This window comes from Dama dama, chromosome 19, assembly GCF_033118175.1.
Source record: "Dama dama isolate Ldn47 chromosome 19, ASM3311817v1, whole genome shotgun sequence".
In the NCBI taxonomy this organism is placed as follows: Eukaryota; Metazoa; Chordata; class Mammalia; order Artiodactyla; family Cervidae; genus Dama; species Dama dama.
In genome coordinates this window covers 5,396,046-5,424,027 of record NC_083699.1, presented here as the reverse complement: position 1 = coordinate 5,424,027, position 27,982 = coordinate 5,396,046, and the positions used below count along the sequence as shown (strand labels likewise).

Sequence of the window (27,982 nt, the reverse complement as noted above, 5' to 3'; positions counted from 1 at the left end):
TGCCGGACAGAAGGCACACTCTTAGTAAAGAGTCATCAGTAGGGAGAGACCCTGATTGTGGGCATTTGTGATAGATTTGCCCGTAAAGGCTACGGGAGGAGAAACTCCTGGGACTTGGGGGTAAGCTGGAGTGATGGGCATGGATACACCTACACTGGCAGCTTTAAGGGGGACTGAAGCGCGCTGCTGAGGGAGGAGAAAGAACACTTGGAAACCTCCACTTTGCGCTTTGTTTCTGTAACAGCAGCAGAAACACTTCTGACGGGCGGCTCTGGGTTCTGTACGCGGCAGCCGTCCCAGCGCCTCCAGGTCTCTCTGCAGAGCAGGGCCCCTGAGCGGTGATCAGAAAGGCGAGCCATTCGCCCACCTGAGCAGCAGGGCACGCGCCCTCACTCAGCGGCGGGCACAGTTCTCCGTTTCTTGGGAAGATTTTCAGGCTTCGCCTATGTCAGGAGGGGATTCAGAACGACGACAGAAGAGCTCAGGTACGGTCAATTTCTATTTCATTATATACATTTTCAGGTTTAAGTTTATGGGAATCCACTCCCATGTGTTCAGACTTTTGATTCTCTTTTCAGTAACGCTCAAGTGGGCAAACCCAGAACTTCTGTTTTTCTAGCTGAACGACAGAACTGCCTTCAACCTATTCTTTTCTCTGCTTACCTAATTATAAGAAGGTAGAAATGTTGTCTCCAGTCACATAACATTTATTTAAATATTTGGTAACAGTTACAATGACAAAAGTGGCCATCTGATTAAACCAGTATTAGGTTTTAATTTGGGCTAAATTCTAATTCCATGATATTTCTATCTATATGAAGATACAGCAATTCAGCATTCGTGTTATTTTAAATGTAGTTTATAGTTAAAGGATGGTTGCTGGTAGAATCTAAAAGAAACCATTCTATGAAGATCACTTTTCTTAGAAAAGCATAATAGAGATCTTATTATGTCTTTGAATGTTCTTCTGAATTGCAGGCAAAAATTTGGTTTGGATCCCTGGGCTTGCCTCACATGTGGGTACCAGATACCATTTTTTCCAACAAGCTAGGCATGTTTCTTCCCTGCTTATGCCCCCACCCCCTCTCCCACGGCAGATGTGAGGAGAAGGGACCAAGGGAAGAGGCAGAGGGATGTTCTAAGCAGAGCAAAAACAGCATCATGCCCGCGAGGGGTCAGCATGGTCCACTGTAGGGCAGGTATAAGGCTCAAGCCCTCTCAGCTGGTCAGTTACTATTCGCTATGGTCATCATTTGGCAGTGACATGTATAATTTGTCTTTTTTTGGCAAAGACTTAGGACGTTAGGAAGACATTTATTCATCCTTTCAGTGATTACAGCTCTAACTAAAAGTGTTTTTGAAGGTTTAAGAAAATGAAAAACCAAACATGCTCGGTGATAAAACATATATTATGAAACTTCACACACACGCACCCAATAAAGAAAAGGCTAGAAGGAATAGAACAAAATGTCATTGATTATATCTGGGTGGTGGGGAGTATAAGTAATTTTATTTTCTTTATTTGACTTATTTACAACTTCTAAATTTTCAGTGTTGCACACGTATTAGCTTTATAATAAAATTTTTTAAAGTCTAAAACTAATGTATACACAGGAAAGTAAACTTTATGTATTTCAGTTGTCACAATATCTCCATTATGCTTTCTATTTTCTTTTTTTAATGAATCCCTAAGTAAAAGGGATTCCTAAGAAGTAAAAATCTGTAAAGGAATTTTCACAATAAATACCCTGCTTGTCACCAGAGTCCAGATGAGGCCAGCACACACTATGGCTTTGTAGTTAGCTTTACCATAAAAGTTGCAAATGAAATTGGTCCCTAATAACCTTACAGGACGGTCTCCCAGATTACCAGTTACTGTGTGTTGTCTACTGGAACTCTGCTCAAACCATATTTATAACTGAGGTATGATGCTTTTTCAGGATGAAGCCGAAAGGCAGGGGAAGCACCAGCTTACTGCTCTCCTTCACTGCAGCCTGCCTGATAGCCCTCCCCAGGGGCAGGGCCTGTCCTCGCCGCTGCGCCTGTTACCTGCCTACAGAGGTGCACTGCACATTTCGGTACCTCACCTCCATCCCAGAGAGCATCCCACCCAACGTGGAACGTATCAATTTAGGGTGCGTGAGGGTGCTTGTCTTGCTTCCTTCTCAAGGAGGGACTGAGTACACTGGTGATGTCCCCCAAACAGCTGTAACTTTGGTAGATTAACCACAATTCTTTTAATAATACTTTCCTTCTGAAATGAGTGCCTGAGGATCTTAAGCTTTCTGGGGCAATGAGAAAATTTTCCCTGGTAAGCTTTTACTAGGGGAAAGTTTTTCTAGAACCCAAAGTCATTCATGGTAGACTGAGAGCCCCATGATTATAGAAAAGATTCATTTTGGCTCTATTTTTGCTGAGTATAATATAGCTCCTGCTAAGAATTAGAGTTATGATAATATCCGTAAGAGGGAAGTGTCCTCCTATATGTATGGAAAGTTAACTAGATCTTTTTTTTTTTAAGGCTTTTGGATTTTTTTTCCCATAGAAACTGACTTATTTAAAATACTTAAAAAATGCATAAGTAATTAAATCTGCTAAAAAGTGACTGTATTTTAAAGGTTGGTGAAAAAACGTGTGTGAATGAACGAAAAGGCAGACTTAACATCTTTTGACTAACTTAGTGAGCACCTGCTATGGACCAAACACAAGGATGGTACCAGGGATACAATGAAGAAGGATACATTATTCATGTGTAGAAACCAGTTAAAGTGAAAAGACAGATGTATAATCAGTACAATTCAATAAGAACTGTAATACAGCATACGATGTGTCTTGGAAACCATCACTACTGGTAACAACTAACATTAATTGTGTCCTGGCATTGAGCTAAGCACTCTTCATGAGTGCATTCATTTAATCCTCAAAACCTGTTTCAAGTAGGTTCTATTATTTGCATTTTATAGACAAGGAAACTGAGGCAAAGAAAGATTACAGACTTTTTTTTTTTAACCCAGCATTGGCCCTACTCCCAGGAGCCAGGTACCTGAGTTCATAATCATATCTAAATTTGACTTCAGAGCCCAGGCTTCTTAACCATTGTTTCATAATGATGAATTCCACCTGGGAGAATGAGGGGCAATGTCATTAGGGAATGGGCTGGGTCTTAACAGTGTTCACAAATAGAGAGGGCTGGAGTCAAGGGCATTCCAACCTGAAGAAACATAAGGTACAAAAGTTTGAAAATGAGCAGGGATGTAGCATGTTCCAGGAATGTGAGTAGGATCATTGTAACTGAGACTGCAAGGGCTGGGTGAAGGGGTTGACCTTCCATGGCACCTGATGAATTTCAGCATTTCAAGCATTGGGTTATCTCCTTAGAGCACAGGGAATCTTTAGTGGGGTGTGTATTTGTGTGTGTGAGGTGGGGAGTGAAATTCAGTTTTGTGTGTGCATTTGTTGGGTTTTGCTTTGACATTTGAAGTTTAATTGGCAGACTTATGTCTAGAATGATGTTCTTATTTCAGGTACAACAACTTGGTTAGATTAACGGAAGCAGATTTTTCTGGCCTGAACAAGTTGGAGTTACTAATGCTACACAGCAATGGAATTCACACAATCCCTGCTAAGACCTTCTCGGATTTGCAAGCATTGCAGGTGAGACTGATGTTGGGAAGGGGCAAGTTAAGTGCCTCCAAAAGCTACCTGTTCCTAGAGAACCCCAAAATTAACATTCTGTACATCAGACATAGACATCAAGGGAAAATGTCAAAGAACTGATTTCAAGTGGAATAGTATGTGGAAATTAGAATAAGAAAATTCTGATTTTCTTCTACCTTAGGCTCACAGAAAGAAGTATCAATGCCCAGGGTTTACTGAACCTTGAAAATATAATTCTTAAAGGCCACTTCTAGTCATGTTTTTCTGGAAATTGAATGTAGTTTATAAAATAATTGCTATCTTTACACAGAAGTTAGCTTTTTGTAAGCAATATATTTTTAAAACATCTTTTTGAGTATGTTTTTATTTTTAATTGGAGAACACTTGCTGTAGAATGTTATGCTAGTTCCTGCTATACAACGTGAAATGAAGTCGCTTAGTCGTGTCCAACTCTTTGCGACCCCAGGGACTGTAGCCTACCAGGCTCCTCAGTACATGGAATTTTCCAGGCAAGAGTCCTGGAGTGGGTTGCCATTTCATCACCTATAAATATCCATATATGTACACCCTCCCTCCCACCGCCACCCATCCCAGCCCTCTAGGTCATCCCAGAGCATCACTGAGCTACATGGCAGCTTCCCAAGGCTATGTTTTACACATGGTCGTGTATACACGTCAGTGCTACTGTCTTTTCCACCCTCTCCTTCCCCTGCTGCATCCACAAGGCCCTGCCCTGCACATAGATTCAGCAGTACCATTTTTCCAGATTCCATATATAAATGTGTTCATATATGGTATTTGTGTTTATCTTTCTGACTTCACTCTGTATGATAGACGCTAGGTTCATACCTCATTACAACTGACAATTTCATTCCTTTTGATGGCTGAGTAATATGCCACTGTATTTATGTACCCCATCTTCCTTGTCCGTGCATCTGTTGATGGACCTCTAGGTGGCTTCCATGTCCTGGCTATTGTAAATAGTGCTGAAATGAACATTGGGTTAGATGTGTCCTTTTGAATTATGGTTTTCTCAGGGTATGTGCCCAGTACTGGGATTGCTGGGGTACATGGTAGTTTTATTCCTGGCTGCTTAAGGAACCTCCATACTGCTTTCCATAGTGGTGGTAGAGCAATATATTTTGTAAGTTTCACTTTACTTTTGCATTGCTTTATTTAACAAAATTTTTTTAAGTTATGAGGACTTCTAAGTATGCATCAAATATTTTAAGAATTACTATTCCAGTAGGCAAGAAAGTAGAAAGTAGGAAGAACTCTTAGGAACAAGAACAAAGGGAATGCAGGAAAACATCAGGCATAAAGATTGGTATGTCTGCTGTAAGCAGGACTTGAGGCTTTAGAGAAGTTAATTCAATTTATGATGTCTGTTACTTTTTAAATAAATTAAAAAGTACAACTACTGTTCAGAAGTACAACCTGATTTTAAATTAGAAGTACACACCTGATTTTAAATTAGAAAAAGATGTCTCCCAAAGGTCCTCATAGATGAGATATAGTACAGTAAAGCAAATGGTCAGTTCTACCCTTAGAAAAGATAAATTGCCAGTGTACAGTGAATCTTTTCACACCACATCAAGGCTGTGTAAAGCCATAGATTTAAGTCTAGATAAGTGATTATGTTGATTTGGTTTAATCAGGCTTTATTTGCAATATATATCTTCAGCAGATTAGATGGAATTTCTTCATGGAACTCACACATGTTTTTCTTGACCAGGTTTTCAACAGATATTGATGAACACTGAGTTTGGTAATATTTGGGCCAAAAAGTTGTTCCATGTCGCCAAATTTTCTTTGCTTATTAGGAAACTTAGCGTTCCAGAAAAGCATTCTCAACAGAGATGACAGATTAGGTCAAATCAGGAAAATATGATAAGAAATCATTGCTTTTACTAGCATTTTTTTTTTTTTTCTTTTTGGGAGAAAGAGTATGCTCAGCTGGTAGCAGAGAAGGAATTGGAGAATACCTAAGCGCTACTGAAATATTGAAAAATTATCTTAACTTCAATTAAAATCACATTACTCTTAATAGCTAAAGACTAAACAAAAACAACCCCAAACGTCTGTCAGCTCATAAATGGATACACAAAACGTGTTACATGTATAAAGTGGGCTACTACTCAATAGTAAGAAGGAATAACTGAGTTACATGCTACAACAGTGCGAAGTCTTGAAAATAAGGCTAGTTGGAAAAAGGCAGGCACAAAAGACCACATATTGTATCACCCATTATTTTAAATGTTGAGAATAGGCAAAGCCAGAGAAACAAAGTAAATCAGTAGTTTTCGAGGAGGAGGGGGGAAATGACTTGTTTCACCCATATTTCCACCCCACTACTTTCCTACTTCATTGCATTATTTTGAAATAAATCTGAGATATCATGTTTAATCCATAAGTACTTACATATATATATATATATATATATATATATATATATAAAATAGTCTTTTAAAAATAAGTGTAAAATATTGTTTTACCTTAACATTATAGCATTAATTCATCAATATCATGAACTGTTCATGAGTGTTCTAATCTCCCTGGTATTTCCATATTTAATTTTCAGGTAGTTTGTAGAATTAGGATCCACACAAGGACTGGATAATCTCAGTGTATGTTTTATTATGAATATGCTTGTCCTTTTTGTGGTAATTCCTTTGACAAAATAAGGGTGTTCTTTGTGTCCTTAGGTCTTAAAAATGAGCTATAACAAAGTTCGCAAACTTCAGAAGGACACTTTTTATGGCCTCAGAAGCTTGACACGGTTGCATATGGACCACAACAGCATTGAGTTTATAAACCCAGAGGTTTTTTATGGACTCACCTCTCTCCGACTGGTGCACTTGGAAGGGAACCAACTCACTAAGCTTCATCCGGATACATTTGTCTCCTTGCGCTACCTCCGGATATTTAAAATATCTTTCATTAAGTACCTATACTTGTCTGATAACTTTCTGAGCTCCATCCCTCAAGAGATGGCCACCTACATGTCTGATCTGGAAAGCCTTTATCTTCATGGGAATCCTTGGATCTGCGACTGTCGACTGAAATGGCTGTCTGGCTGGTTACGGGAGAAGCCAGGTACCTAGACTACTTCTTTGTTATAATTCAATAGACGGAATCTGCCTGGAGGTGTTCTACTAGTGAGGGAGGTCAAAGCAAATTTAGCTGGAAAGAAAATGAAATCTCAATAATTCAGTGAGAATGAACTGTCTTAATTCATCAATGAATAATCTTTAATTCTGGTCAATTATCCAATTATCACTTCTGGCTTTTAGCAAGATTGGGAGCTAAGAAATGTATCATGTGTTACTCTTCCCTGCTTACCACAAGGCACAGAAACCCTTCCCTCTTCGTATTTTCCTTTCAGTCATTTGGTCAATCCATATTTTTTGGAGTTTTATCCAAGGCCTTGTGCTCAGTGAAGCAACCACCAAGAGCTCTGTGTCTGCCCTAACTACACTTCTGGTGGGGATACAGATAAGCAACCAGAATGTAAAACGTGCTTTGACAGCAAAGTAAGAGGCAAGATGCATCCAGTCAACAAGTAGTTACAAGAAGTCAGAGAGACCGTAGGGATGCAAAAGCGATTGTGGAGCTTACACTCTTTTTGAGAAAATGGGTTAACAACTAATCGCACTATTTCAATTAATCAAGTCTGTAGGGAATGACTGAAAGGAGCCCATTAGTTTTTGACATCTAAGTGGTGACTGATTGGCAAGAGCCAACGAGAGCTGGATTGTTATGCAGGGGCTGGGGAGACCGGGCTACAGTTGACCCTGGAGAGACCTGGCTTGAAGTGAGGGAGTAAGGGTGACCGCCAGATGGAAACATGCCATCACTCAGGACTCTCTGAGCATCAAACAGACATGAGCACATTTAAGCTAAGGAGAGATTTTTGGGAGAGAGAAGGTAGCAACATTGCAGAAAGAGCAGATCCTCAATTGAGCCAGTCCCCTGAACAGGCTGGATGGCAAGAGACCCAGCCATGGGTGGAAGGGTTTTCCTTCTTTGTTAAGTTGTAGGATAGGTGACTAAGGAGGGTGCTAGGAAGGGGTCAAGGTTGGAAGTCTGAGAAAAGTGGAAAAAGTCTGCAGTTGCTGTGGTGAAATATATAGATACATACATACATAGGTATGTGTAGATACAGTTAGTCAATATAATTAGTCAAAAAGTGAACTGCTTTAGGCCAAAAGACACCACCCTTGCGCTCCAGGAGTTTGCAAGCTTGCAGGTAAATATGCTCAACACATAAAAAGACAATAAGGCATGGGTGAAAAACGGCAGAATGTTTATACTGATAATTTAGTTCTATAGAAGCCAGAATCAGTAAGTTACTTCTGCCTTGAATAATATACCAAAAGAAAAGGAAGGAATAATAGGGAGTGAGCAGGAAGGTAATGTGTTTGACATTGTGCTCGATGCTTTCTATTTAATCCTCAATTTAGAGATGAAGAAATTGAGGCTAGAAAAGTTGGGTATCTTGGGCTAGTCATCTAGATTCTTACAGATCAGTTTTCTCACCTGTAACATAGGGATACCAGTAACTGAAAAAAATAATTAAAATAATACATATAAAGTGCTTAGCACAATGTGTGACATAACGTAAGCACTCAACAAACGTGATTACCATGATTTTCACCGTCACCCAGCTCACGTGGCTAGAAAGTAGAAAAGCAGAAACTCAAAGTCTAGTCCTTTTTCTATAATGTATTTGGGATGGAGAAACTGCTGTGTACATAAAAACAGGGTAAGGCTCATGAAGAGGGCAATACGTCGCCCAGCTTGCCTGGCATGGGGTAGTATAGGCTGGCATGGGGTTTTGTCTTTTGCTGTCTGACTTACTTCACTTAGTATGATAATCTCTAGGTCCACCCCTGTTGTTGCAAATAGCATTATTCCATTCTTTTTATGTCTGCATAATATTCCATTGTATATATACCACATTATTTTTACCCATTCATTTGTCAATGGACATGTCTTGGCCACTGTAAAAAGTGCTTCTATGAACACTGGGGCACATGGATCTTTTTGAATTAGAGTTTACTCTGGATATATGTCCAGGAGTACGATTTGCAGAATCGTATGTTAACTCTTTTTTTTTTTAAGGAACCTAGATAGTGTTCCACGTACTGGGTACATCATCTACAACAATGTAGGAGGGTTCCCTTTTCTCTTCCTCTCCAGTCACATCAGCTTCTGCTTTGACTTTTTTTTCATCTACTTCAAGAGACTGATAGTTCCTCATACCTTCAATTGTCTCATTTGGCAGTCCTTTTGTACCTATGTGGTCAGTAGTCAGAGGTAACACAGCTTCATCTGTTTACAGCTATCTTCCACTCCTGGGTTTCACAAAGCTCTAGGTGTTGTTTTTCTAGGAAATGTGGATTTGTGGCCTTTTCTCTGACAGTTATATCACAAATGTTAAATTTATGTCCTTTTATTGTTTCCAAGCCTTTCTATATGCATAATAACTTATTTTATGGCAAGCACAGTGTAATCTTTATGTAATACCAACAGTGCATGTAACTCAGTTGAAAACTACACATATAAGTGGCCATGGCAGCATTGGTGTGTGTGCCGGCAGTGGTAGCTATATCAAGGCTTCCACCTGGCCAGTCACGACTGTAGGACAACTTCAATTGTCAGACACATCTCAATTTATAAGCTAAAATGTGGGAGAAATGTGGTCTTAGAATTAGATTGCCCTTCCTTTCTCTACTCTTTCCATCCATTCGCCAGGGCTGGAGATAAACAGACAACTAGACAGGTCTTCCTACCAGTGGGTGATGAGGGCTAGGATAGAAGTGGAAGGTACCCCGAGAACATAAAGCAGGGAGCCCCCTGAGAAGGACTGCTCTTCCAGCTTGTTGACGAAGGAGGGAAGTAGTTGGGCAGTGACGGAAGACAGCCTATCAGACAGCAAGCGTGCTGCAAGTAGGACAGCGTATGCTAAAAACGTGACAGGCTATGGCAGAGCTGAGGACTAGCAGGCATTTCTGTGTGAATGGAATCTGGTGTGATGGAGAGAACGGAAATAATGTGATCAGATTTGCAACTGAGCTAAAATACTTGATGTCCAGGGCTGAGCAATAATCAAACCAAGATGTGACTATAATTCTATGATGAGGTCTACCTTTAAACCAGAAGTCTACCTTTTTTTTTTTTTTTTTGGCTATAGCAGGGTCTGAGCCCAGGCTACTGGGAAGTAGTAAAAGGTCACAGCTGGTTGATAAGTAGGTGGTTGATAAAAGCCTCTTTGACAAGCTTGCTAGCTACCTCCTCTGGGTAAGCTGGGGCTTTACAATTTGCTGAAGAATGCTGAGGAGCCAGATATATATGACAGTGCCCGTCACACTGAAGAGTTTGGAGTCAGAGAGGTTTATCTCAGGCCTTTGAGGAACTGCGCAATTACAGGAAGGTGATTTGACCCTGTGCAGTCACTTTGTCAAATGAGATCTTCTAACAGTGCTTCTTTTACATGCTGTGTCTAAATGCATGATATGGAACAGGACAGAAGTCCCTAGCTGTATTTTGTATAAGGTAAAACCCCGTATCTCTTATCAAGTATTGCTGTGACCAGCCATTTAAACAGGCTCACCAGAGTAGTAATTTTATTTTTTTGCAGAGAAGAAAGATTTAAATGACAAATTAGTATCAAAATGAGACTAATATTAAAGATACTTTAAACAAAAATCCCATGTATTTGGAAATTAAATGTCCACTTTTAAATGATAGGTGTATCTAAGATGCCATGACAAGGAAAATTAGAATAAAAATGAAAAGAGAACTTGCCAGAATTTGTTGCATGCAACTGAAGCTGCTCAATTAAATACAATGTGGAATCTTGAATAAGATATGAAAACAAATAATGGTCACTAGCGTAAAACTTTGTGAAATTTGAACAAAATCTGTACTTTAAATACTATATCACTTGTTAATTTCCTCTTTTGTGTGTTTTTTTTTAAACAGAGTATTTCTTTATATTCTCAGAATTGGATTAGAGCCTCACTCAAATTTTTTTTTTAAATCACTAGTAAATTTTATAGACTTTTATCAGTAATACTCGATGCCAAAATACATGGAACTATATCAAAGTTTTCAGGTAATATAAATTAGAAATCTAATATTCTATTCATACTAAATGAAATGAGCAGAAATAAAACGCTTTTGAACGTACCTGTATATAGTATATATGTCAGACCTTTCACGGGCCGCCCACTGCTTGGGCACAGCTTTCCTCTCTCTGCATTAAACCTGATCCTCCTCACCTGAGTCTACCTCTGGTGCCAACATCATACCGAGTCTTTCTGCACTCTTCTTAATAACCGTCTTTGCTCAGCCACATCCTCACCTCTTTATTGATTGGTTCTACCGGCTTCATTATTTCCAGCATCCATCTTGTTCTCTCCATTCCTATTGAGACCAAGCTAGACCATGCCAAGGTACCTTGTAATTCATTCATCATTCTTTTTAGTAATGGAAAGAAACTTGGGTTTTTAATGATATCCAAGAATGTATAAATGGTAACTTATCAAACAAATTATCATTTAAAGGACACTGAAATTCCCTGAGCCTTAAAACATTAAATGGGGAAACAGAACTAAATAATAAGCTAATAAAAAGTGACAAACATAAGTGTATCATTTTGTTTTGCCAGATAAGGGAACTACTCAATTAATGCTGAGTACCAAATATGTACCCCAGGTGCTTTTTAGGCATGGAAAATATAGCTGTGAGCAAGAGAAACAAAATCCTTGTGCCTATGGATGTTAATATTGTGGCAGGGTATATAGACAATAACATTTTCAGAAATCAATCCAAAGACAAAAAAAAAGGAAACACTAAAATTTCCAAATTGTTTCAAATTCTAACAAAAGTTACTTATTCAAAAGGTTTAAATGTTAATTCGTGAAGAAGCCACAATGGGCAATAATTGTCATTTTTTTCTAGATATCATAAAATGCAAAAAAGACAGAAGTCCCTCCAGTCCTCAGCAGTGCCCGCTTTGCATGAACCCCAGGACCTCTAAAGGCAAGCCCTTGGTTATGGTCCCAGCGGCAGCCTTCCTGTGTGCCAAGCCCACCATTGACCCCTCTCTGAAGCTGAAGAGCCTGACTGTTCCGGAAGACAGTGGTTCTGTGTCGATCTCTCCCCAAGATTTCATGGCTCCCTTCGGCTCTCTGACTTTGAATATAACAGACCAGGCTGGAAATGAAGCTAACATGATCTGCAGTATCCAAAAGCCGGCAACGACCTCATCCATTGCATTCACTGCAGAAAATGACGACATCATGCTGAATGCTTCACTGTCAACATTTCTGGTGTGTGACATAGATGACAGCCACATTCAGCCAGTCTGGCAGGTTCTGGCTTTGTACGGTGACTCCCCTCTGATCCTAGAAAGGAGTCACGTGTTCACTGAAACCCCACAACCCTGCTACAAATATAAACAGGTGGTACTGAGGCCTGAAGACATCTTTACCAACATCGAGGCTGGTCTCGGAGCAGATCCCCCGTGGTTCATGCAAGACCGAATCTCCTTGCAGCTAAACAGAACTGCCACCACCCTCAGTACACTGCAGATCCAGTACTCCAGTGATGTCCACGTCACTCTACCAAGGTCAGAGAGACAGCCGGAGAGACACCGGTGGACCATGATTTCCAGAGATAACAATACTAAGCTGGAACGCACTGTTTTGGTGGGTGGGACCATTGACCTAGACTGCCCTGGCCAAGGAGAGCCTCCCCCACATCTGGAGTGGCTTCTGGCCGATGGAAGTAAAGTGAGAGCCCCTTATGTGAGTGAGGATGGACGAATCCTGATAGGCAAAAGTGGAAAACTGGGGCTCCAGATGGCTGCTGGCTCTGACACTGGCATATACCACTGCATAAGCACCAACGGCGTCGATGCAGACATCCTCACGTACAGGGTTACCGTGCTAGAGCCCCGCGTGGAAGCCTATCAGGAAAATGGGGCCCGTCACGCGGCTTCCGTCGGTGAAACGCTCGACCTTCCTTGCCGTTCTACCGGCGTCCCGGATGCCTCTGTTAGCTGGGTTCTCCCAGGAAACACTGTGCTGCAGCAGTCCTCAAGAGACAAGCAGATTCTTGACAACGGCACGTTAAGACTACTGCATGTCGCTCAAGACGACCAGGGTCACTATCGCTGTGTAGCAGCCAACCCAGCGGGGGTCGATTTTTTAGTCAACCAAGTTTTGGTCAAAATAAAAGGGGAAAAGTCAGCAGAGCGTAACGCAGAATCAGATGGATCGGGGTTTGATGAGCCCAATTCCATGGGTCGGCTTCAGGATCCACCGGCTGCACATCTCCCCACGTCTCCTCCCATGCGGGCTGAGGCTGGAACACACGTCGGGAGCCCAAGTAAGAATCCCAAACAGCGGGTATTAACATCCCAGAGGCGTGGAGCGTCAGCCAGCTGGCGTTCCAGGGAGCACAGGAGGCAGCTCCCTCCCTCTGCCCGGAGGATTGACCCACGGCGCTGGGCAGCGCTTTTGGAGAAAGCTAAAAAGAATGTCATGCCCGAAAAGCAAGAGAAGACCACAGGAAAGCCACCTCTGCCAGTCACCCCAGTCCCGGGTATACCCGGTGAGGAAGCAGACTCATCAGGCATGCTCCCTCCAGATGAGCAACCTGCGGTCCCAGCAACTAAAGCTCCAGCCGTTCTGACAAGGACAGTGGCTGCAGATTCCAGAATGTCACCTGGCGGCCCTGTGACAAGTAAAACTGTGGGCACCCCAGTCGCCCCACTTGTGAGTCCACAGACCCTATCACCTGAAGAACCAAGAGATTTCAGACCATCTACTACTATTAAAACTCAAGTCACACCAAAGAACATAAACCCAACCACATCAGGCGAAATGCAAGACACAACCAACCCAAATTTACCCACTGTGTTTCCTCTACTAACGGAAGCAACTCCATTTCAGGATGCTGACGACGTGGAGAAAAAAAAAGGGCCCTTGCAAACTGCATCCCCAGTAACAGTGGGGGCTACAGCGATCAAAGATATCCATATGCAAACGCTGAGTAATGCTGTCAGCAAAGCTGGTATATTTTCAGGGTCAGTAAACGCCACAAAGAGTCATCAGAGATCTATAACAGGAGTTGGTGAACCCAGGAGCCATCATGCTCCTCCTCACAGTACTCACAAACCTCGCACCACTAAGCTCCCTTCAGGCCCACACACTGCTGCTCCTTCTCCGTTACATATTCCAAGAAAGAGTACAATGAACGGTCCGCTGTCCAGGCGCTTTGGAAGACGGCGCAAAATTTGGAGCAGGGGGCGAATCATCAGCCCATACAGGACACCAGTTCTCCGACCGCACAGATTCAGCGTTGTACGGCCCACACCCAGAGGCTCTTCAGAAGAAAGCACCACTGCGTTTCCAGCCCCAGAGATCAGACTGGCGTGCCCATCCTGTTCTCCCAGAGAAAGACTCACCACTGATGAGGCAGCGCTGTCTTCTCCCAGCTTATCCCCCGTCACCCTCCCCAAAACTGAAATTGCCAGCGTCACAGCAGAAGAACCTACAACTCTAATTCACAACCCATCATTACTGCTTGAGAACAAACCAGACGCAGATGCTGAGAAGCCCACCCCCATGACAAAGTACTTCAGTGCTCAAAGTACCCACGTGACTCCAACCACTGCAGTTATGACTCAGGCAACAGGTACTAGCTACCCAAGTGGGTCTAAAGCCAATGAGACCACCAGATATTCTGTGATTGTATCACCACTTCCGGGTCCTACCATCAAGTCACCTGTGCCTACCACTCCAGCTATTACCAGATCTTCAAGGAGGAAAATCCCTTGGCATCAGATCTTTGTAAATAACCATATCCAAAGAGAAAAGCTAAAGAATCAGCATAAATTTGGCTTACAAAGCAGCACAGACAGGGTGCTTCCTAAAATATCTCCTGCTTTACCCACAGATAAAGTTTCTCCCTTCCATTTCACAACACGCTCAGCTAGTGTAATGAAAATCCCATCTGTAACACCAGCCACAACTCACCTCAGTCACACTAACACACGCAGCCTTGTAAGTCTCCCAACAATGAAGGAGCTGCCCTCCCTACCCATTTACCCTACACCTCCTAGTAGCTCAAGCAACGAATCAAGTACAAATTCCACATCAACGCAAACAGATGTACTGACGACCACGCCTACTGCCCCTGCATCTATCGTTATCAACAAAGCCCAAATAGACAGGCCCAGGGCGCAAAAAGAACCAAGAAAAAAGGAGCCTCAGAAGAATATGAGTGACCCAAGTATCTCTCCCACCCACTCCTCTGGCTTCATTACATCCACCACTGTGACACCTCCTGTTCTAGCAGCAGCGGAAACTTCAGCCAAGCCCAGTGTGTCTGCTTTCACTCATTCTCCTCCAGAGAACACAAATGAAATTTCAGGCACAACTGGTCTTCATCCAGGAAGCTTGAATCTGACAGCTGTACTTGAACAACCATCCCAGGAGGGCACTCGGGCTTTGAAGAATATGACTGCTTCTGAAACCACTTTGTCCACCAAACTGCAGAGTACCACTACCAGGAACACAATCAGAAACGCAACCAGGCCAACCTTCCTGAGCCCCAGGGCCACTCCAATGCCAATCCCTACCCCCCCTCCCCCGAGTAATCAAAGTGAGGTCGCTGATGATACGGCCACACCCACGTTCAGGATGATGACAGGTACCATGGTTGAGCCACATGAATCCTCAAAGCACAATGCTACTCCTCAGCCATTAGCAGCAACATCTCCCCAAACTCACCCAAATGCCAAATCTGCAGTTGGAACCATTCACTTCACCTACTCCAATCTGTTACCTTCTACTCCTATGCCAGCGCTAGTAACAGTTAAACCACAGGATTCTAAGCTGACTCCCTCTCCCTGGTCAGAAAACCACTTTTGGCACAAGTCACACCCAGAAATTGCTGAAAAAGGCAACAAGCCCGTAGTGAGTGTACTGCCCACCCCAGGCTTGCCAGAGGTCACCACTCATGCTTCCAACTGGGATATACGGAAGAATGCAAAGGAAAGTGGCTTTGATAAAACAGCAATTCAAAAAATAACAACTTCCGAATTCCTCCCCTTTGACGCTTTATCTAGGGATACATTTGAAAGGCCCAGAATAATTGGAGGAAAAGCAGCAAGTTTTACTGTTCCAGCTAACTCAGATGCCTTTCTTCCTTGTGAGGCTGCTGGAAATCCTGTGCCCACTATCCACTGGACCAGAGTCTCATCAGGTATTTGAAATGGTTTCTTTACACTTAGTCTTTAGTAACAAAACAAGGAAAATACTGTGTGACATTTCAGGGTTACATATTCAAAGAATCAACATGAAATTTCTCCAAGACACAGAAACTATTAATATCCTCACTTGATATATGCATGACTTTTTGCTCATTAGGTGGTTTTCAAACATATGTTAAGACCACTAAAAAAAAAAATACTTTTAAAGCAGACCTAGAAAAAGGTCATTGTGTTGAACCGTCTTTTACATTAAAATTAGGGTTTTGTTTTTTTTTTAATCCAGAAATAATTTTAGCAATCTGAAGACTAAGGATCTTAATTTTAAATTTATTTGTTCCCAGTAGCCTAACAAAAAAATAGCTCTCCTTTTGTGACTTCCACGTGAGCAATTTGTTTTCCGTCTAAACTGTGATGACCTATGACTATAAATTTCTTTCTTATCAGGACTTGATTTGTCTAAGAGGGAACTGAATAGCAGGTTCCAGGTGCTCTCCAATGGCACCCTGGCCATACAGAGGGTGGACATTCAGGACCGTGGACAGTACCTGTGCTCAGCGTCCAATCCATTTGGCACAGACCGCCTCCATGTCACCTTGTCTGTGGTTTCCTATCCCCCCTGGATCATGGAGAGACGTACTAAGGAGATCACAGTCCATTCTGGAAGCACAGTGGAGTTGACGTGCAGAGCTGATGGGAGGCCCAGCCCTACAATTTCCTGGATTCTTGCAAACCGAACGGTGATCTCTGAATCATCCAAGGGGAACAGACAGGCCCTGGTGACATCTGACGGAACTCTGGTCATCCACAATCTCAGCATTTATGACCGAGGCTTTTATAAATGCGTGGCCAGCAATTCAGTGGGCCAGGATGCACTGCTGGTTAAGATACAAGTCATTGCGGCCCCACCCGTGATTCTAGAGCAAAAGAGGCAAGTTATCGCAGGGACCTGGGGTGAAACTTTGAAACTGCCCTGTACTGCAAAAGGCACCCCTCAGCCCAGTGTTCACTGGGTCCTCTCGGATGGCACTGAAGTGAAACCATTAGAATTCGTCAATTCTAAGTTCTTGTTTTCAAATGGAACTCTGTTTATAAGAAATGTAGCCTCTTCAGACAGGGGCACTTATGAATGCATTGCTACCAGCTCCACTGGCTCAGAGAGAAGGGTGGTAATCATTACAGTGGAAGAACAAGAGACCATCCCCAGGATCGAATTTGCATCCCAGAAATGGACTGAGGTGAATCTGGGGGACAAACTACTGCTGAACTGCTCAGCCACTGGGGAGCCGAAACCGAAAATCATCTGGAGGCTCCCATCCAAGGCTGTCGTCGACCAGTGGCACAGGTAAACCGTTCCTTTCGGTTGAGGGTCTCTTCATCTGTTTAGCTTTACAACTTCTGAAATGGAGAGAGTGGTAGAGCGAGGCTTGCAGCAATGTTAGCGCACAGACTCTGCTCATAAAAGTAACTTGCTCTAAAGAGACCTAATCCTTTTGAGATGTATATAAAATAATATAAATTATGTAAAAAGAAAGTTTCTTACATGCTGTATCCTAAGGGCCAATTTCTTGTTGAGTTTATATAGTTAAAAAAAGATTTTTTTTAAAAATCTCATTTTCTTCCATACTTGTGACAGTTTTTTAAAACAGCAACTGTGTAAATGTTATTTATAATCTTTCTATCCAAAAATAAGAGGGAATTTTGTGATGCAAACAAGGTCTGAAGAGATGCACTTCATTAATTTACTCTTTAGAGTCTCCTAGTAAAGCATTTTCAAGTTTAGTGCAATCCATACTTCATTTATTCTACCTCAAAACTGCAAAGCACTTTATGAAGTTAAGGCTTCACAAAGTGAAACATATGCAGGACCTCCATCACTCTGATGGTGTCAGACAACATATATACACATACAGACTTCCTCTAGTATGTTCTGATTCAGGCATATTGATTTTTATCTGTTTTCTGTAGCAATTAAATCTCTTTGAAAAAATAATAATTTACTAGATTATTAATTTTTGCTATTTGCATGACTTCATGCAATGATTTTTCACAATATGACAGAAAAGATGGGCTGAACATTTCCATTTAATGTTTATGAATAGAAACTATCCATGCAAGTAAATTTATACATGAGTTTGTGTGTAAAATAGATTTTTTTTTCCTAGTGTCAAAGTATGAGTTGGTAATGGATATAGTTAAGGAATTTTACTTGTGATCTTTGATGCCAAAGTAAATGTTAATTTTCAAGCTTTTCAAATAAGTCATCAAAACTACCTAAATTTTACACTCATCCCAAGTATAAACAGCATCAGTAGTTTCTAAGGAACTAATTTGAGCTTATCTTCAGCTGAAGGAGTCATGGCTGTGAGTTTGATCTGATGCTAATAAGAATCTTGAAGGGACAAGAAAAACTCTTCACATGCCTCTGTCAGTCATTATCAGGCTCCTGTAAACCCGGCCCAAGATAATGCTCCTGGAAAACAAGTGATAACTTTGCATGACTCAGGAATGGGTAGTGGCTAAACTTTAGGGATATCTAACACAACAATAAGAATATAGACCGTATCTATAATTAATCATTGCAGAGATACCTTTGGTAAGTGTGGAGTGCAGAGTTTTATAATATGTTCATCAAATTAAACTTTTGTTCAAATCTCAAAAAAATTACCTGAATTTTAAATTGAAATTTAGATTTGAAATTTAAAAATGCTGAGTTATGAAATATAAACTTCGTAAGACACATGTTTATGTCTGTCATCTACTGTACATATACCCACTTGTGGCATCACATATATTCAACAGTTTACCAACTTTTATATTTAATTATATCAGCACACCTATTTCTTAATCACCCTGCAGCACATGAGGGTGTTTCTCAATTACCTAGAAACTGCTCATTATTCTTTGTAATCATGAACGCAGTTTCACTATCCATGAAGAAACCAACGTAAGAATAGCAGGCATCACACCTGTGATGGGCATTACAAATAAAGTTCAAATTTTAGGTTATAAAGACAATGTCCAAAATATTTACTAGACATTAAGTCGGTTTTTAAGAATGGAAGAGGTATGAAAAAAATGTAAGGGAATGTCTTAAAAAGTTAATCCAAAGGAATGTCTAAAACACATTAGCATCTCAGAGAATAAATCTCGACCTGAACAGTCCAACAAACCCTTCAGAGTTTAATAGCAAAGAAATCAGGTAGGCTGTTTTTATTTCATTTTGGGAAAGCACTTATGGAACAAGGAAAGACTGTTCACACTGTGGAAAAGCCAACAGAGGGTGTCAGATCACAGATGCTATCACAGGCCCACCAGAGGTACCTGCATTCTTTTATAAAGAACTACACAGCTTGTCTGCTAACTCTACACTTTTAGTGATTATTCTGCAACTAACCCATTCAAAAAGGCAAGAATGCTCTTTAGTTAGGTGCTTAAGATATCAACAGAAATAAAAAGGGCACTTTTGCTGTTAAATAGAGTCCTTGCTGTTCCCATTTCTTGGTTCTAGATTCTAAAAATGAAAATTTTCATCATAGCTACACTCACACAAGTCTACTCCAACATGACCAAAATAAGCAGAATGTTTTACTTTTTTAAAGCCTAGTTGTCAGCTGAACTAAGAAAGCCTTTTCTGAATTTTTTTTTTAACCATCTCAGACTTAGAACACTATAGGTCTACCTCCACGACTTTCAATAGGACTTACCTGACCTATGTTTCAGACAGAATTCTGTTTCCTCTGCTTCGGATCTTTGCTTCTCAAGGAATTTGTTACAAGAACAGAACATCGGGCCCCACCCCAGATGGGCAGAATCAGAATCTGCACTTTAAAAGTATCCCAGGTAGAGAATGAACACACATATATGTATGGCTGAGTCCCTTCGCTCAGTCTGAAACTACCACAACACTATTAGCTGGCTATACCCCAACACAAAATAAAAAGTTTAAAGTTTGGGGAAAAAAATATAGTTAGGATGGTAATATATCTGTTGTATAAAAGAGATACAAAAATATCATAGAACTAATTAAAAGTATTTTCATTAAATCAGCACGTGATCACTGAAGCATGTCATTTACTTGGACAAATAAATTCACCCAGGCTTCTTTAAAAAAATATATATCTCCCGGTGAATCTCATGCATTGTAAGGTCCAAGAAACACTGCTTTAAAAAGATTGCAAGTGCTTCATTGTCCATTAATCTTCATAAAAGAATTCCCTTTCTTTTACTCAAGGAAAACGTCCACTTTCCAAAGTCAGTTTTCTCTTAAAAACATCAGCTTGTAAAAGGAAACACAATTCTCTTTTATATATATATATATATATATATATATATATATATATATATATATAACAACTTCTAGAAGTATCAGATTTCGAGGTCAGGGAAGGTCATTTTAAGTCACTGGTTTTCAAAGGGTTGTCCCGCTACCAATAGCACTAGCATCACCTGAGAACTTGAACCTGATTCTCTATCAAAACATGCAATCTGTGTTCTTAAAAGCCGTCCAGGTGCACACTCAAATTTGAGACTGGTCTGCAAACATGTAACTGTTCATATCGTCTCGTGGGAAGCTTGTTAAACAGTGGGTTACCCAATCCGTGGCCAGATCTATTGGATCAGAATCTCTGAACAATGAAACCAGTAAATATGCATCTTAAATGAGACCCCATGTAACTCTGACGTAGGTGATGAGGGAGTTGCATTGAGGACAAAGATTTACAGCCGTGGTCCTCAGACTCTGCTGCACGTGAGAGTCATTTGGAAAACTGAGGCCAAGGTCACATTCCACACCACAAGTCAGAAATTCTGGAGGCGGGACCCAGGCGTCAGCACTATTTTATACAAATAATTTTAATGTGCACCCAAGCTCGAGAAACAGTGTTCTTAGCATCAGGAAAGAATGACAGCAGGTAGCAATGTAACATGGTGAAAAGGGCAAGTAACTACCTCTAAGTACTTTTTTTTCCCCCAGCTGTATGGTGAGGAACTACCTAAAGATTAAAAAATAAATGCAAAGACCCTTGTGGTTTCCACTCTTAAGTGCATCCATTATGATGACTTTCCCTTGCTTTACATGCCAGGTGAATTCTTTCCAGGCTTGAGAAAAGGAGAAAAAAAAAAAAAAAGACAGCAGCAGCTGTAAGTTGTCCTGCAATACTCTTCCTACTTAAGGTTTTTTGCTGGAAGATAAAAAATGACTTGAGGCTGTTGGACTTGTTTAGCGGTTATGCTGTGAAAGGTCATACACACTTTCACCGCCTTCTTGGCTCATGTTGCCAAAAAACTAGGAGAAACACATGTAATGAATATTTTCACCTATAGGTGTTTTTTATTGCGTTTTTAGCAGTTACTCAGCTGCCACTGGTCTTTCTGGAAAACTATGTTTAGTTTTTTCAGGGAAATTCTGCCATCTGGTGGTTCTGTGTGATAACAGCAGGCCGTGTAGTGCTTCGGAGAAAAGGGATGTTCATGCAGTTCAACATGAGGCAGAGACCAGAGTCACTGGACAGTTGCCTGCAGAGACAGATAACGCTTTAGTGTGCTTCTAAGGAATTTTACCTTTATAAAAAAAAAGTAAAATTTACTTTCTAACCAAATAACTGATTAATACTCTTTAAAAGGGAAAATCTGGTATCTTTTCTGAGCAAGTAGATTTGTACGAGAGTTGTTCTTTACTGACATATACCACAAAATGATCATCTGCCATGTAAAGTGGTCAGGACAGTCATGGGTCTAGGCAACTGGTATTTCTAACATTCTCATCATCATTAAAAACTTTTTAAATTGAAATGCAAAGGAGGTGCATTTGAAGTCCATCTAAGCAATACTACTTGTCTGCACAAAATTTATTTGTTAACTTCATCTTTCAGAACAGCTTAAAAGACAGTAAAGAAGTCGGTACTAATTTTAATTTCACTGCAACATGTAGCCCTGTGTCAGCTAATATAACTCTCTTACCCTTGCTAATAGCTGCACACCTCAGCCAGTCTCTTCTTTCCTCAGAATGGGCAGCCGAATCCATGTCTACCCAAATGGATCCTTGTTCGTTGGGTCAGTAACAGAGAAAGACGGCGGAGACTACTTGTGTGTGGCGAGAAACAACATGGGGGACGATCTGACCCTGATGCACGTGAGCCTAAGACGGAAACCGGCCAAGATTGACCACAAGCACCACTTTAAAAAGCAAGTGTTTCACGGGAAAGACTTTCAGGTCGACTGCAAGGCTTCCGGCTCACCAGTGCCCGAGATATCCTGGAGTTTGCCTGACGGGACGATGATCAACAGCGCCATGCAGGCCGACGACAGCGGCCGCAGGACCAGGAGGCTCACCCTCTTCCACAACGGAACCTTATACTTCAACAAGGTCGGGATGGCTGAGGAAGGGAACTACACCTGCTACGCCCAGAACACCCTCGGGAAGGACGAGATGCAAGTGCACCTCACAGTCATCACAGCCGCCCCGCGGATCCAGCAGACTTACAAGACCAACACGAGAATCACGGCCGGAGACACTGCTGTCCTCGACTGTGAGGTTGTTGGAGAACCCGAGCCAAAAATATTTTGGCTGCTGCCTTCCAATGACATGATTTCATTCTCCAAGGACAGGTACACGGTCCATGCGAATGGGTCTTTGTCCATCAGTGGAGTGAGACTGCTCGATTCTGGGCAGTACGTGTGTGTGGCCCGGAATCCCAGCGGGGACGACACCAAAGCCTACAAGCTGGATGTGGTCTCCAAGCCGCCGTTAATCAATGGTCTGTATGCAAACAAAACTGTCATTAAAGCCACAGCTGTGAGACATTCCAAAAGACACTTTGACTGCAGAGCGGAAGGGACACCGTCTCCTCAAATCATGTGGATCATGCCCGAGAATATTTTCCTCACGGCTCCATACTATGGCAGCAGAATCACCGTCCACAGAAATGGAACCCTGGAAATCAGGAACATGAGGCTTTCAGACTCCGCTGATTTCACCTGCGTGGCTCGGAATGAAGGAGGAGAGAGTGTGCTGGTGATACGGCTAGAGGTGGTGGAAATGCTGAGAAGGCCGACGTTCAGAAATCCCTTTAATGAAAAAGTAGTTGCCCAGCTTGGAAAGTCCACAGCACTGAATTGCTCTGTTGATGGAAACCCACCACCTGAAATAATCTGGATTTTACCAAATGGCACACAGTTCCCCAGTGGACCACACAATTCTCAGTATCTAATAGCTAGTAACGGTTCGTTCATCATTTACAAGACAACACGGGATGATGCAGGAAAATATCGGTGTGGCGCAAGAAATAAAGTTGGTTACATTGAGAAGTTGATTGTATTAGAAATTGGCCGGAAGCCGGTGATTCTAACTTACGAACCAGGGACACTGTACAGCTTCAGTGGGGACACTGTATCGATGCACTGTGTCTCCCTCGGAAGCCCTAAGCCACGTGTCCAATGGACTTTGCCAAGTGGCTACATAATAGACAGGCCTCAGATTGATGGAAAATACATCTTGCATGAAAATGGCACCTTAGTCATCAAAGAAGCAACAGCTTATGACAGAGGAAACTACATCTGTCAGGCTCAAAATAGTATCGGTCAGGCGTTGATCACCGTGCCAGTAATGGTTGTAGCCTACGCTCCCCGGATCACCAGTCGCCTGCCCAGGAGCGTCCGCACAAGGACAGGCATGGCCGTCCAGCTCCACTGTAAGGCTCTGGGGGTCCCCAAACCAGAAATCACATGGGAGGCGCCTGACCACTCCCTGCTCTCCGCGGCAAACAGGGGGAGGACACGGACAAACCGGCCTTTTCACCCACAAGGTACCCTAGTCATTCGGAATCCACAGACCTCGGATTCTGGGATATACAGATGCACAGCAAAGAATTCACTTGGAAGCGATTATGCAACAACTTACATTCAAGTAGTCTAACAGAACATAAAACTGCCTGAACAAAGTCAACATCTGGACAGAATTCAGTTTTTGGAAGAAGTTTAATCAAAGGCAGCCATAGGCATGTAAATGAATTTGAATACATTTACAATATTAAATTTATAATAGACATGCAAAAAAAAAGGGACTTATAAATAAATGCATTATGAATTGATACTGATTTTTTTTTAAATGGATCTCAAAACAAACTTTTAACTTAAGGCACTTTTATTTTGCCAACAAATAACAATGAACAGTAAGAGGAAACTCTTGACCATAAAGTAACAAATGTCTAATGTACCTGAATTCTTCATTAAAGAATGGACTTCTTTTTCTCTCACTCCTGTTTGCCTAGTGTCCACCTTCTAGCAATGTTACAAGCGTGGCACCGAGGGCAGGACACAATGGAAAAGACTAAATCTGCAGTCTTGACGTAAGTTTGCCATCCTAATGTATAAATATTGCAGTTGGTTTATAAATATTTTACTAAGACCCAGAGAAACTAAGCACTGAACTGTTCTATAATTCACCATTTTGTACATACTGAAAATTTTCATTGATGGGGAATACAAAAAAAAATGTTTTAATAACTGCATTTAAAAATAAATGCAGGCTGACTTTTCCTCTTGTAAAAAGCAACTTAACACCCACACATCAAAAATGTGAAAAGGGGGTTGATAACTTCTATCCCAAATAAAGCCATTGAAAAGCTTTTAAAATACATCGACACTTCTTTATAACTTCAAAATCTAGCTCAGGCACCCCTGGTTTGGAATTGTTCATAAGGAAAATCTTCTTAGGAGGAATCACTGCTTTATGAGCATTTATTTCATTAAGTGAGCATCCTTTACGTGGTGGGGAAATGTTCGGGGAAATCTGGATTGAATACATAGAGTGTCACTGTACTGAAAATCTGATCAACTCTACAAAATCTTGCTTTTTGTAATTCACTGAATTTATTTATATCACATGCTTAATTCAACCTGAATTAAGGACATTATGATTAATCTTTTCTAGAGGCTAGCATTTTCCAGTGTAATTTCTTCAGCATCTATTTAAATATCTGTCTATTATTTAAGAAGAATTATAGGAGCCTTAATAAATGAAAAATGAGAAAATGCCATCAGTCTTGCTCAAGTATCTCAGCACACAAAATTGAGAACTACGTTTGCCCCTGTGTATCATTTCAGAAAGATGGGGGGTGGGGGACACTTCACTTGTCGTCATCACACTGAGTTTCGGCATGCTCCACCTAAAGAGGTGACCTGTCTCCTACTGTCTCTGATTTTGGTATCCGGTGACCACAAGTGGTCAAAGGACACTCACTCTAACAGCGCTCTCATTCTACTTCCGGGCCCAGAGGGATCAACTGGAGGACAAATGGAACCCTCCTAGGGAGGGGCCGACAGTGTAAACAGGTGTATGGAAGGGCTTCCTGTGTCTAGCTCCGTTCTATTTCAAAGTCTTTAAGGGGGACGGGGGGCCACATTTTCCCCAAGATAACCTCCTCTCTCTCTCACCAAGCTAATTACCAAGGTTCTTCTAAAGGACAGGGTTATCCTTTGTGATCATTTCAAGACAAATTAATGCATATTCTAAAAAGAAAAGAAAACTCACGGGAGAGAGAATTAAGTGGGAGGAAATATAAGAATAGATTGAAAATTTTGGTTTCTCTCTGTATAGTACACAGGGGAAAACCGGTTCTAGGTGTTTCCTCGACTCTCTATAGCATCTTCAAATCATACGGCCTTACCATATCTTAGCTTTCCCACCTGAAAAATAGGAGACGACAACAAAAAGGTATGCCCTACAGCTTTCATGTGCAAAATGATTAATAAATTAATTTCAGTAACTTCTGCAAAATATAAAGTGCATACAAATGCTATGCAATTATAACACTCATTCTTGAAACAGTCTTACTGCTGTTTGCAATATTGAGCTACAAATATATATGGTTCAAACTGAAAAGTGGCATTTCAAACACCAGTAATTCTTGAAAAGAAGAAAAATAACAATCAGGACAGAACATGACTCCTACTCACTAGGCACGACATTCACATTTCGGTTGTTTTTGCCAAGGCAGTCGTTATATATTACTTTGAAGAAAAATAACTTTATGAACTCTGTCACTCTGAAAAGGGGAAAAAAAAACACAAGAAAACCAAACCTGATATACAAAACTAGCTGCAATGTCAAGATCCATCTGAAAGCAGATAGAACGTGTTAAATGAGTGGGAAGAATGGTCTTTAATGTTTTGGCAAAGCCTTTCCCAGCCCAGAGTAAACATGAAATGCGTGGGCTGGGGTGACATAGTTTCACAGTGTACAAAGCAGTTCACACGGACGCTGCCACAGCTAAGCGAGTGGACATGGGTTTGAGGTCATTTGCATGAGTCAGACTTTGCAGTGAGTAACTCACCTAGGAAGATATAAATTATTTATATAATGACTGGCAAAGGAAATGATCTACTGAAGTTGTACCAGCTACAGTTAAAAAAAGTAGTTCTACATGGTTTGCTCATTATAGACAAATCTATTCACAGTATGTGCGACTATATTACATGTAAATTCACATGGCAAAAGAAAATGAACTGACACAGAACATGGGAAAATACTCCCCCACATGTTTTAAAATGCCCTGCAATTTTTCACATTCAAAATTTTATGCATCTAAGTCTAAAAAAATATTATATGGAATACTCTTAAGTTACACAAACTGATAATAATTTACTGTATTTTTTACTCTAATAGGAGCAAATTACCACATACTTGAACAAAGTTAAAATAGTTACTATTTCTTTATAATAAATTTTATGTATAATTTACTTTACTTGTGCTTTTTGCACCAAGTTATAAATGCAGTATATGCAATACACAACCAAGACAGACACCAACATTAATAATTAAATTCAAAATAGCAAATACTTACCATATAAAATAAACAGCAAATACATCTCTTATGAAAACCAGAGCCCTCTGGACTTGGGGGCCATACTCTCTGGAAACCATGTCAAGTTTGAGCACTGTGGAATCTCAGGCCAGCTGAGAGATTTTTTTTTTTTTCCCTCAAGTTGGCATAAAGGTTCAGGAGAACCAAAACTGGACAGAGTCATTTTTGCCAAATCTGGCAAATAGTTGGATCAATTCCACTGTGGTTCATTCCCGCCTTTAGAATTTACATGCTGTACCTTCACAAAGACTCTGGTCAATGATCTTGCCATGGAAAAACTCAGTACAGCTACTTCTAATGGGTTTCCATGTACCTCGGAGTGGCTCTCACAGAAGCCTTGGGTTAAGTTCTTGATCTAAGAAGTTTAGGTTCTAAGCAACAATCTGTTTCAGCACCTTTTGACCACAACAAAAGCAAAGAAAAATCCTACATAAATAAGAACAAAGTTCATAAAGTGCTTATGAAATTACAAATATTTTAAATTAGAGCAATGCAAATAGATGTCCATTTCACCACCAAAGGTGACTGCGGAGTAAATGGATCACCTTCCTGTCAAGATCTGACATGCCTTTCAAATCAGTAGTTTGGTCCAGGACAGTTTGCAAAAAAAAAAAAAAAAAAAATCATCATCAATGAATACATAAATATTTTAAATCCACCATTATTCATTCTTTCTATAACTACGAGATTCAATAAGAGCACCAATTTTAAAAAGTCTGCTACCAAACTCTTCCTGCAGTAGGCCCACATGACCTACATTTTTAAACCTACTTTTCAAGTTGAATGAAACAAAACCAAACCAAACCCTTTCCTTCACTTTTTGTTTCAACACCTTTGTATGAAATGTGGCGTAAAATATAAGAAAACCTCAAAGAAATGAAAAAACAAACAGACATTTCTGAAGATGACTAATGCATTAAATGTGATTTTCTATTTTTCAGTGCAAACAAAAAAGTTTGTATCTTTGTCCTCTTCCAGACTCAGAAGTGTGAAGGATGCCCGTAGGGAGTCACTCCTTGCTGTGGCTGGTTACCTAACGAGAGAAAAGAAATTCAAACAAAATTGCAGATGCAAAATTATGCTACAGACAGACGGTATGCACGTGTCACTGCGTTCAGTACCAGCCTTGGGAACAGGAGAACAGACTGGCCCGGGAGCCTAACGCTAGTCAGAC

At 41.0% G+C, this 27,982-nt stretch overlaps 2 protein-coding genes across 6 annotated transcripts in view; one reads left to right on the top strand and one right to left on the bottom strand.

Annotated features, from left to right (window-relative positions):
• Positions 1–4: 4 nt before the first annotated feature.
• IGSF10 (immunoglobulin superfamily member 10) lies at positions 5–24,198 on the top strand. Its single transcript, XM_061168107.1, has 7 exons — positions 5–485; positions 1,941–2,135; positions 3,525–3,654; positions 6,363–6,753; positions 11,626–15,939; positions 16,391–17,288; positions 21,950–24,198. The coding sequence occupies exons 2-7, from the start codon at positions 1,942–1,944 to the stop codon at positions 23,856–23,858; spliced, it is 7,836 nt and encodes a 2,611-aa protein (XP_061024090.1). The 5' UTR covers positions 5–485; position 1,941; the 3' UTR covers positions 23,859–24,198.
• Positions 23,902–27,982, bottom strand: part of MED12L (mediator complex subunit 12L) — a 355,795-nt gene continuing 351,714 nt past the window's right edge. For all 5 annotated transcript variants that reach the window (XM_061168108.1, XM_061168109.1, XM_061168111.1 and 2 more), the window contains one exon: positions 23,902–27,841. In XM_061168108.1, the coding sequence (XP_061024091.1) occupies positions 27,838–27,841 (4 nt within the window). In that variant the 3' untranslated portion in view covers positions 23,902–27,837. The remainder of the gene's footprint in view (positions 27,842–27,982) is intronic.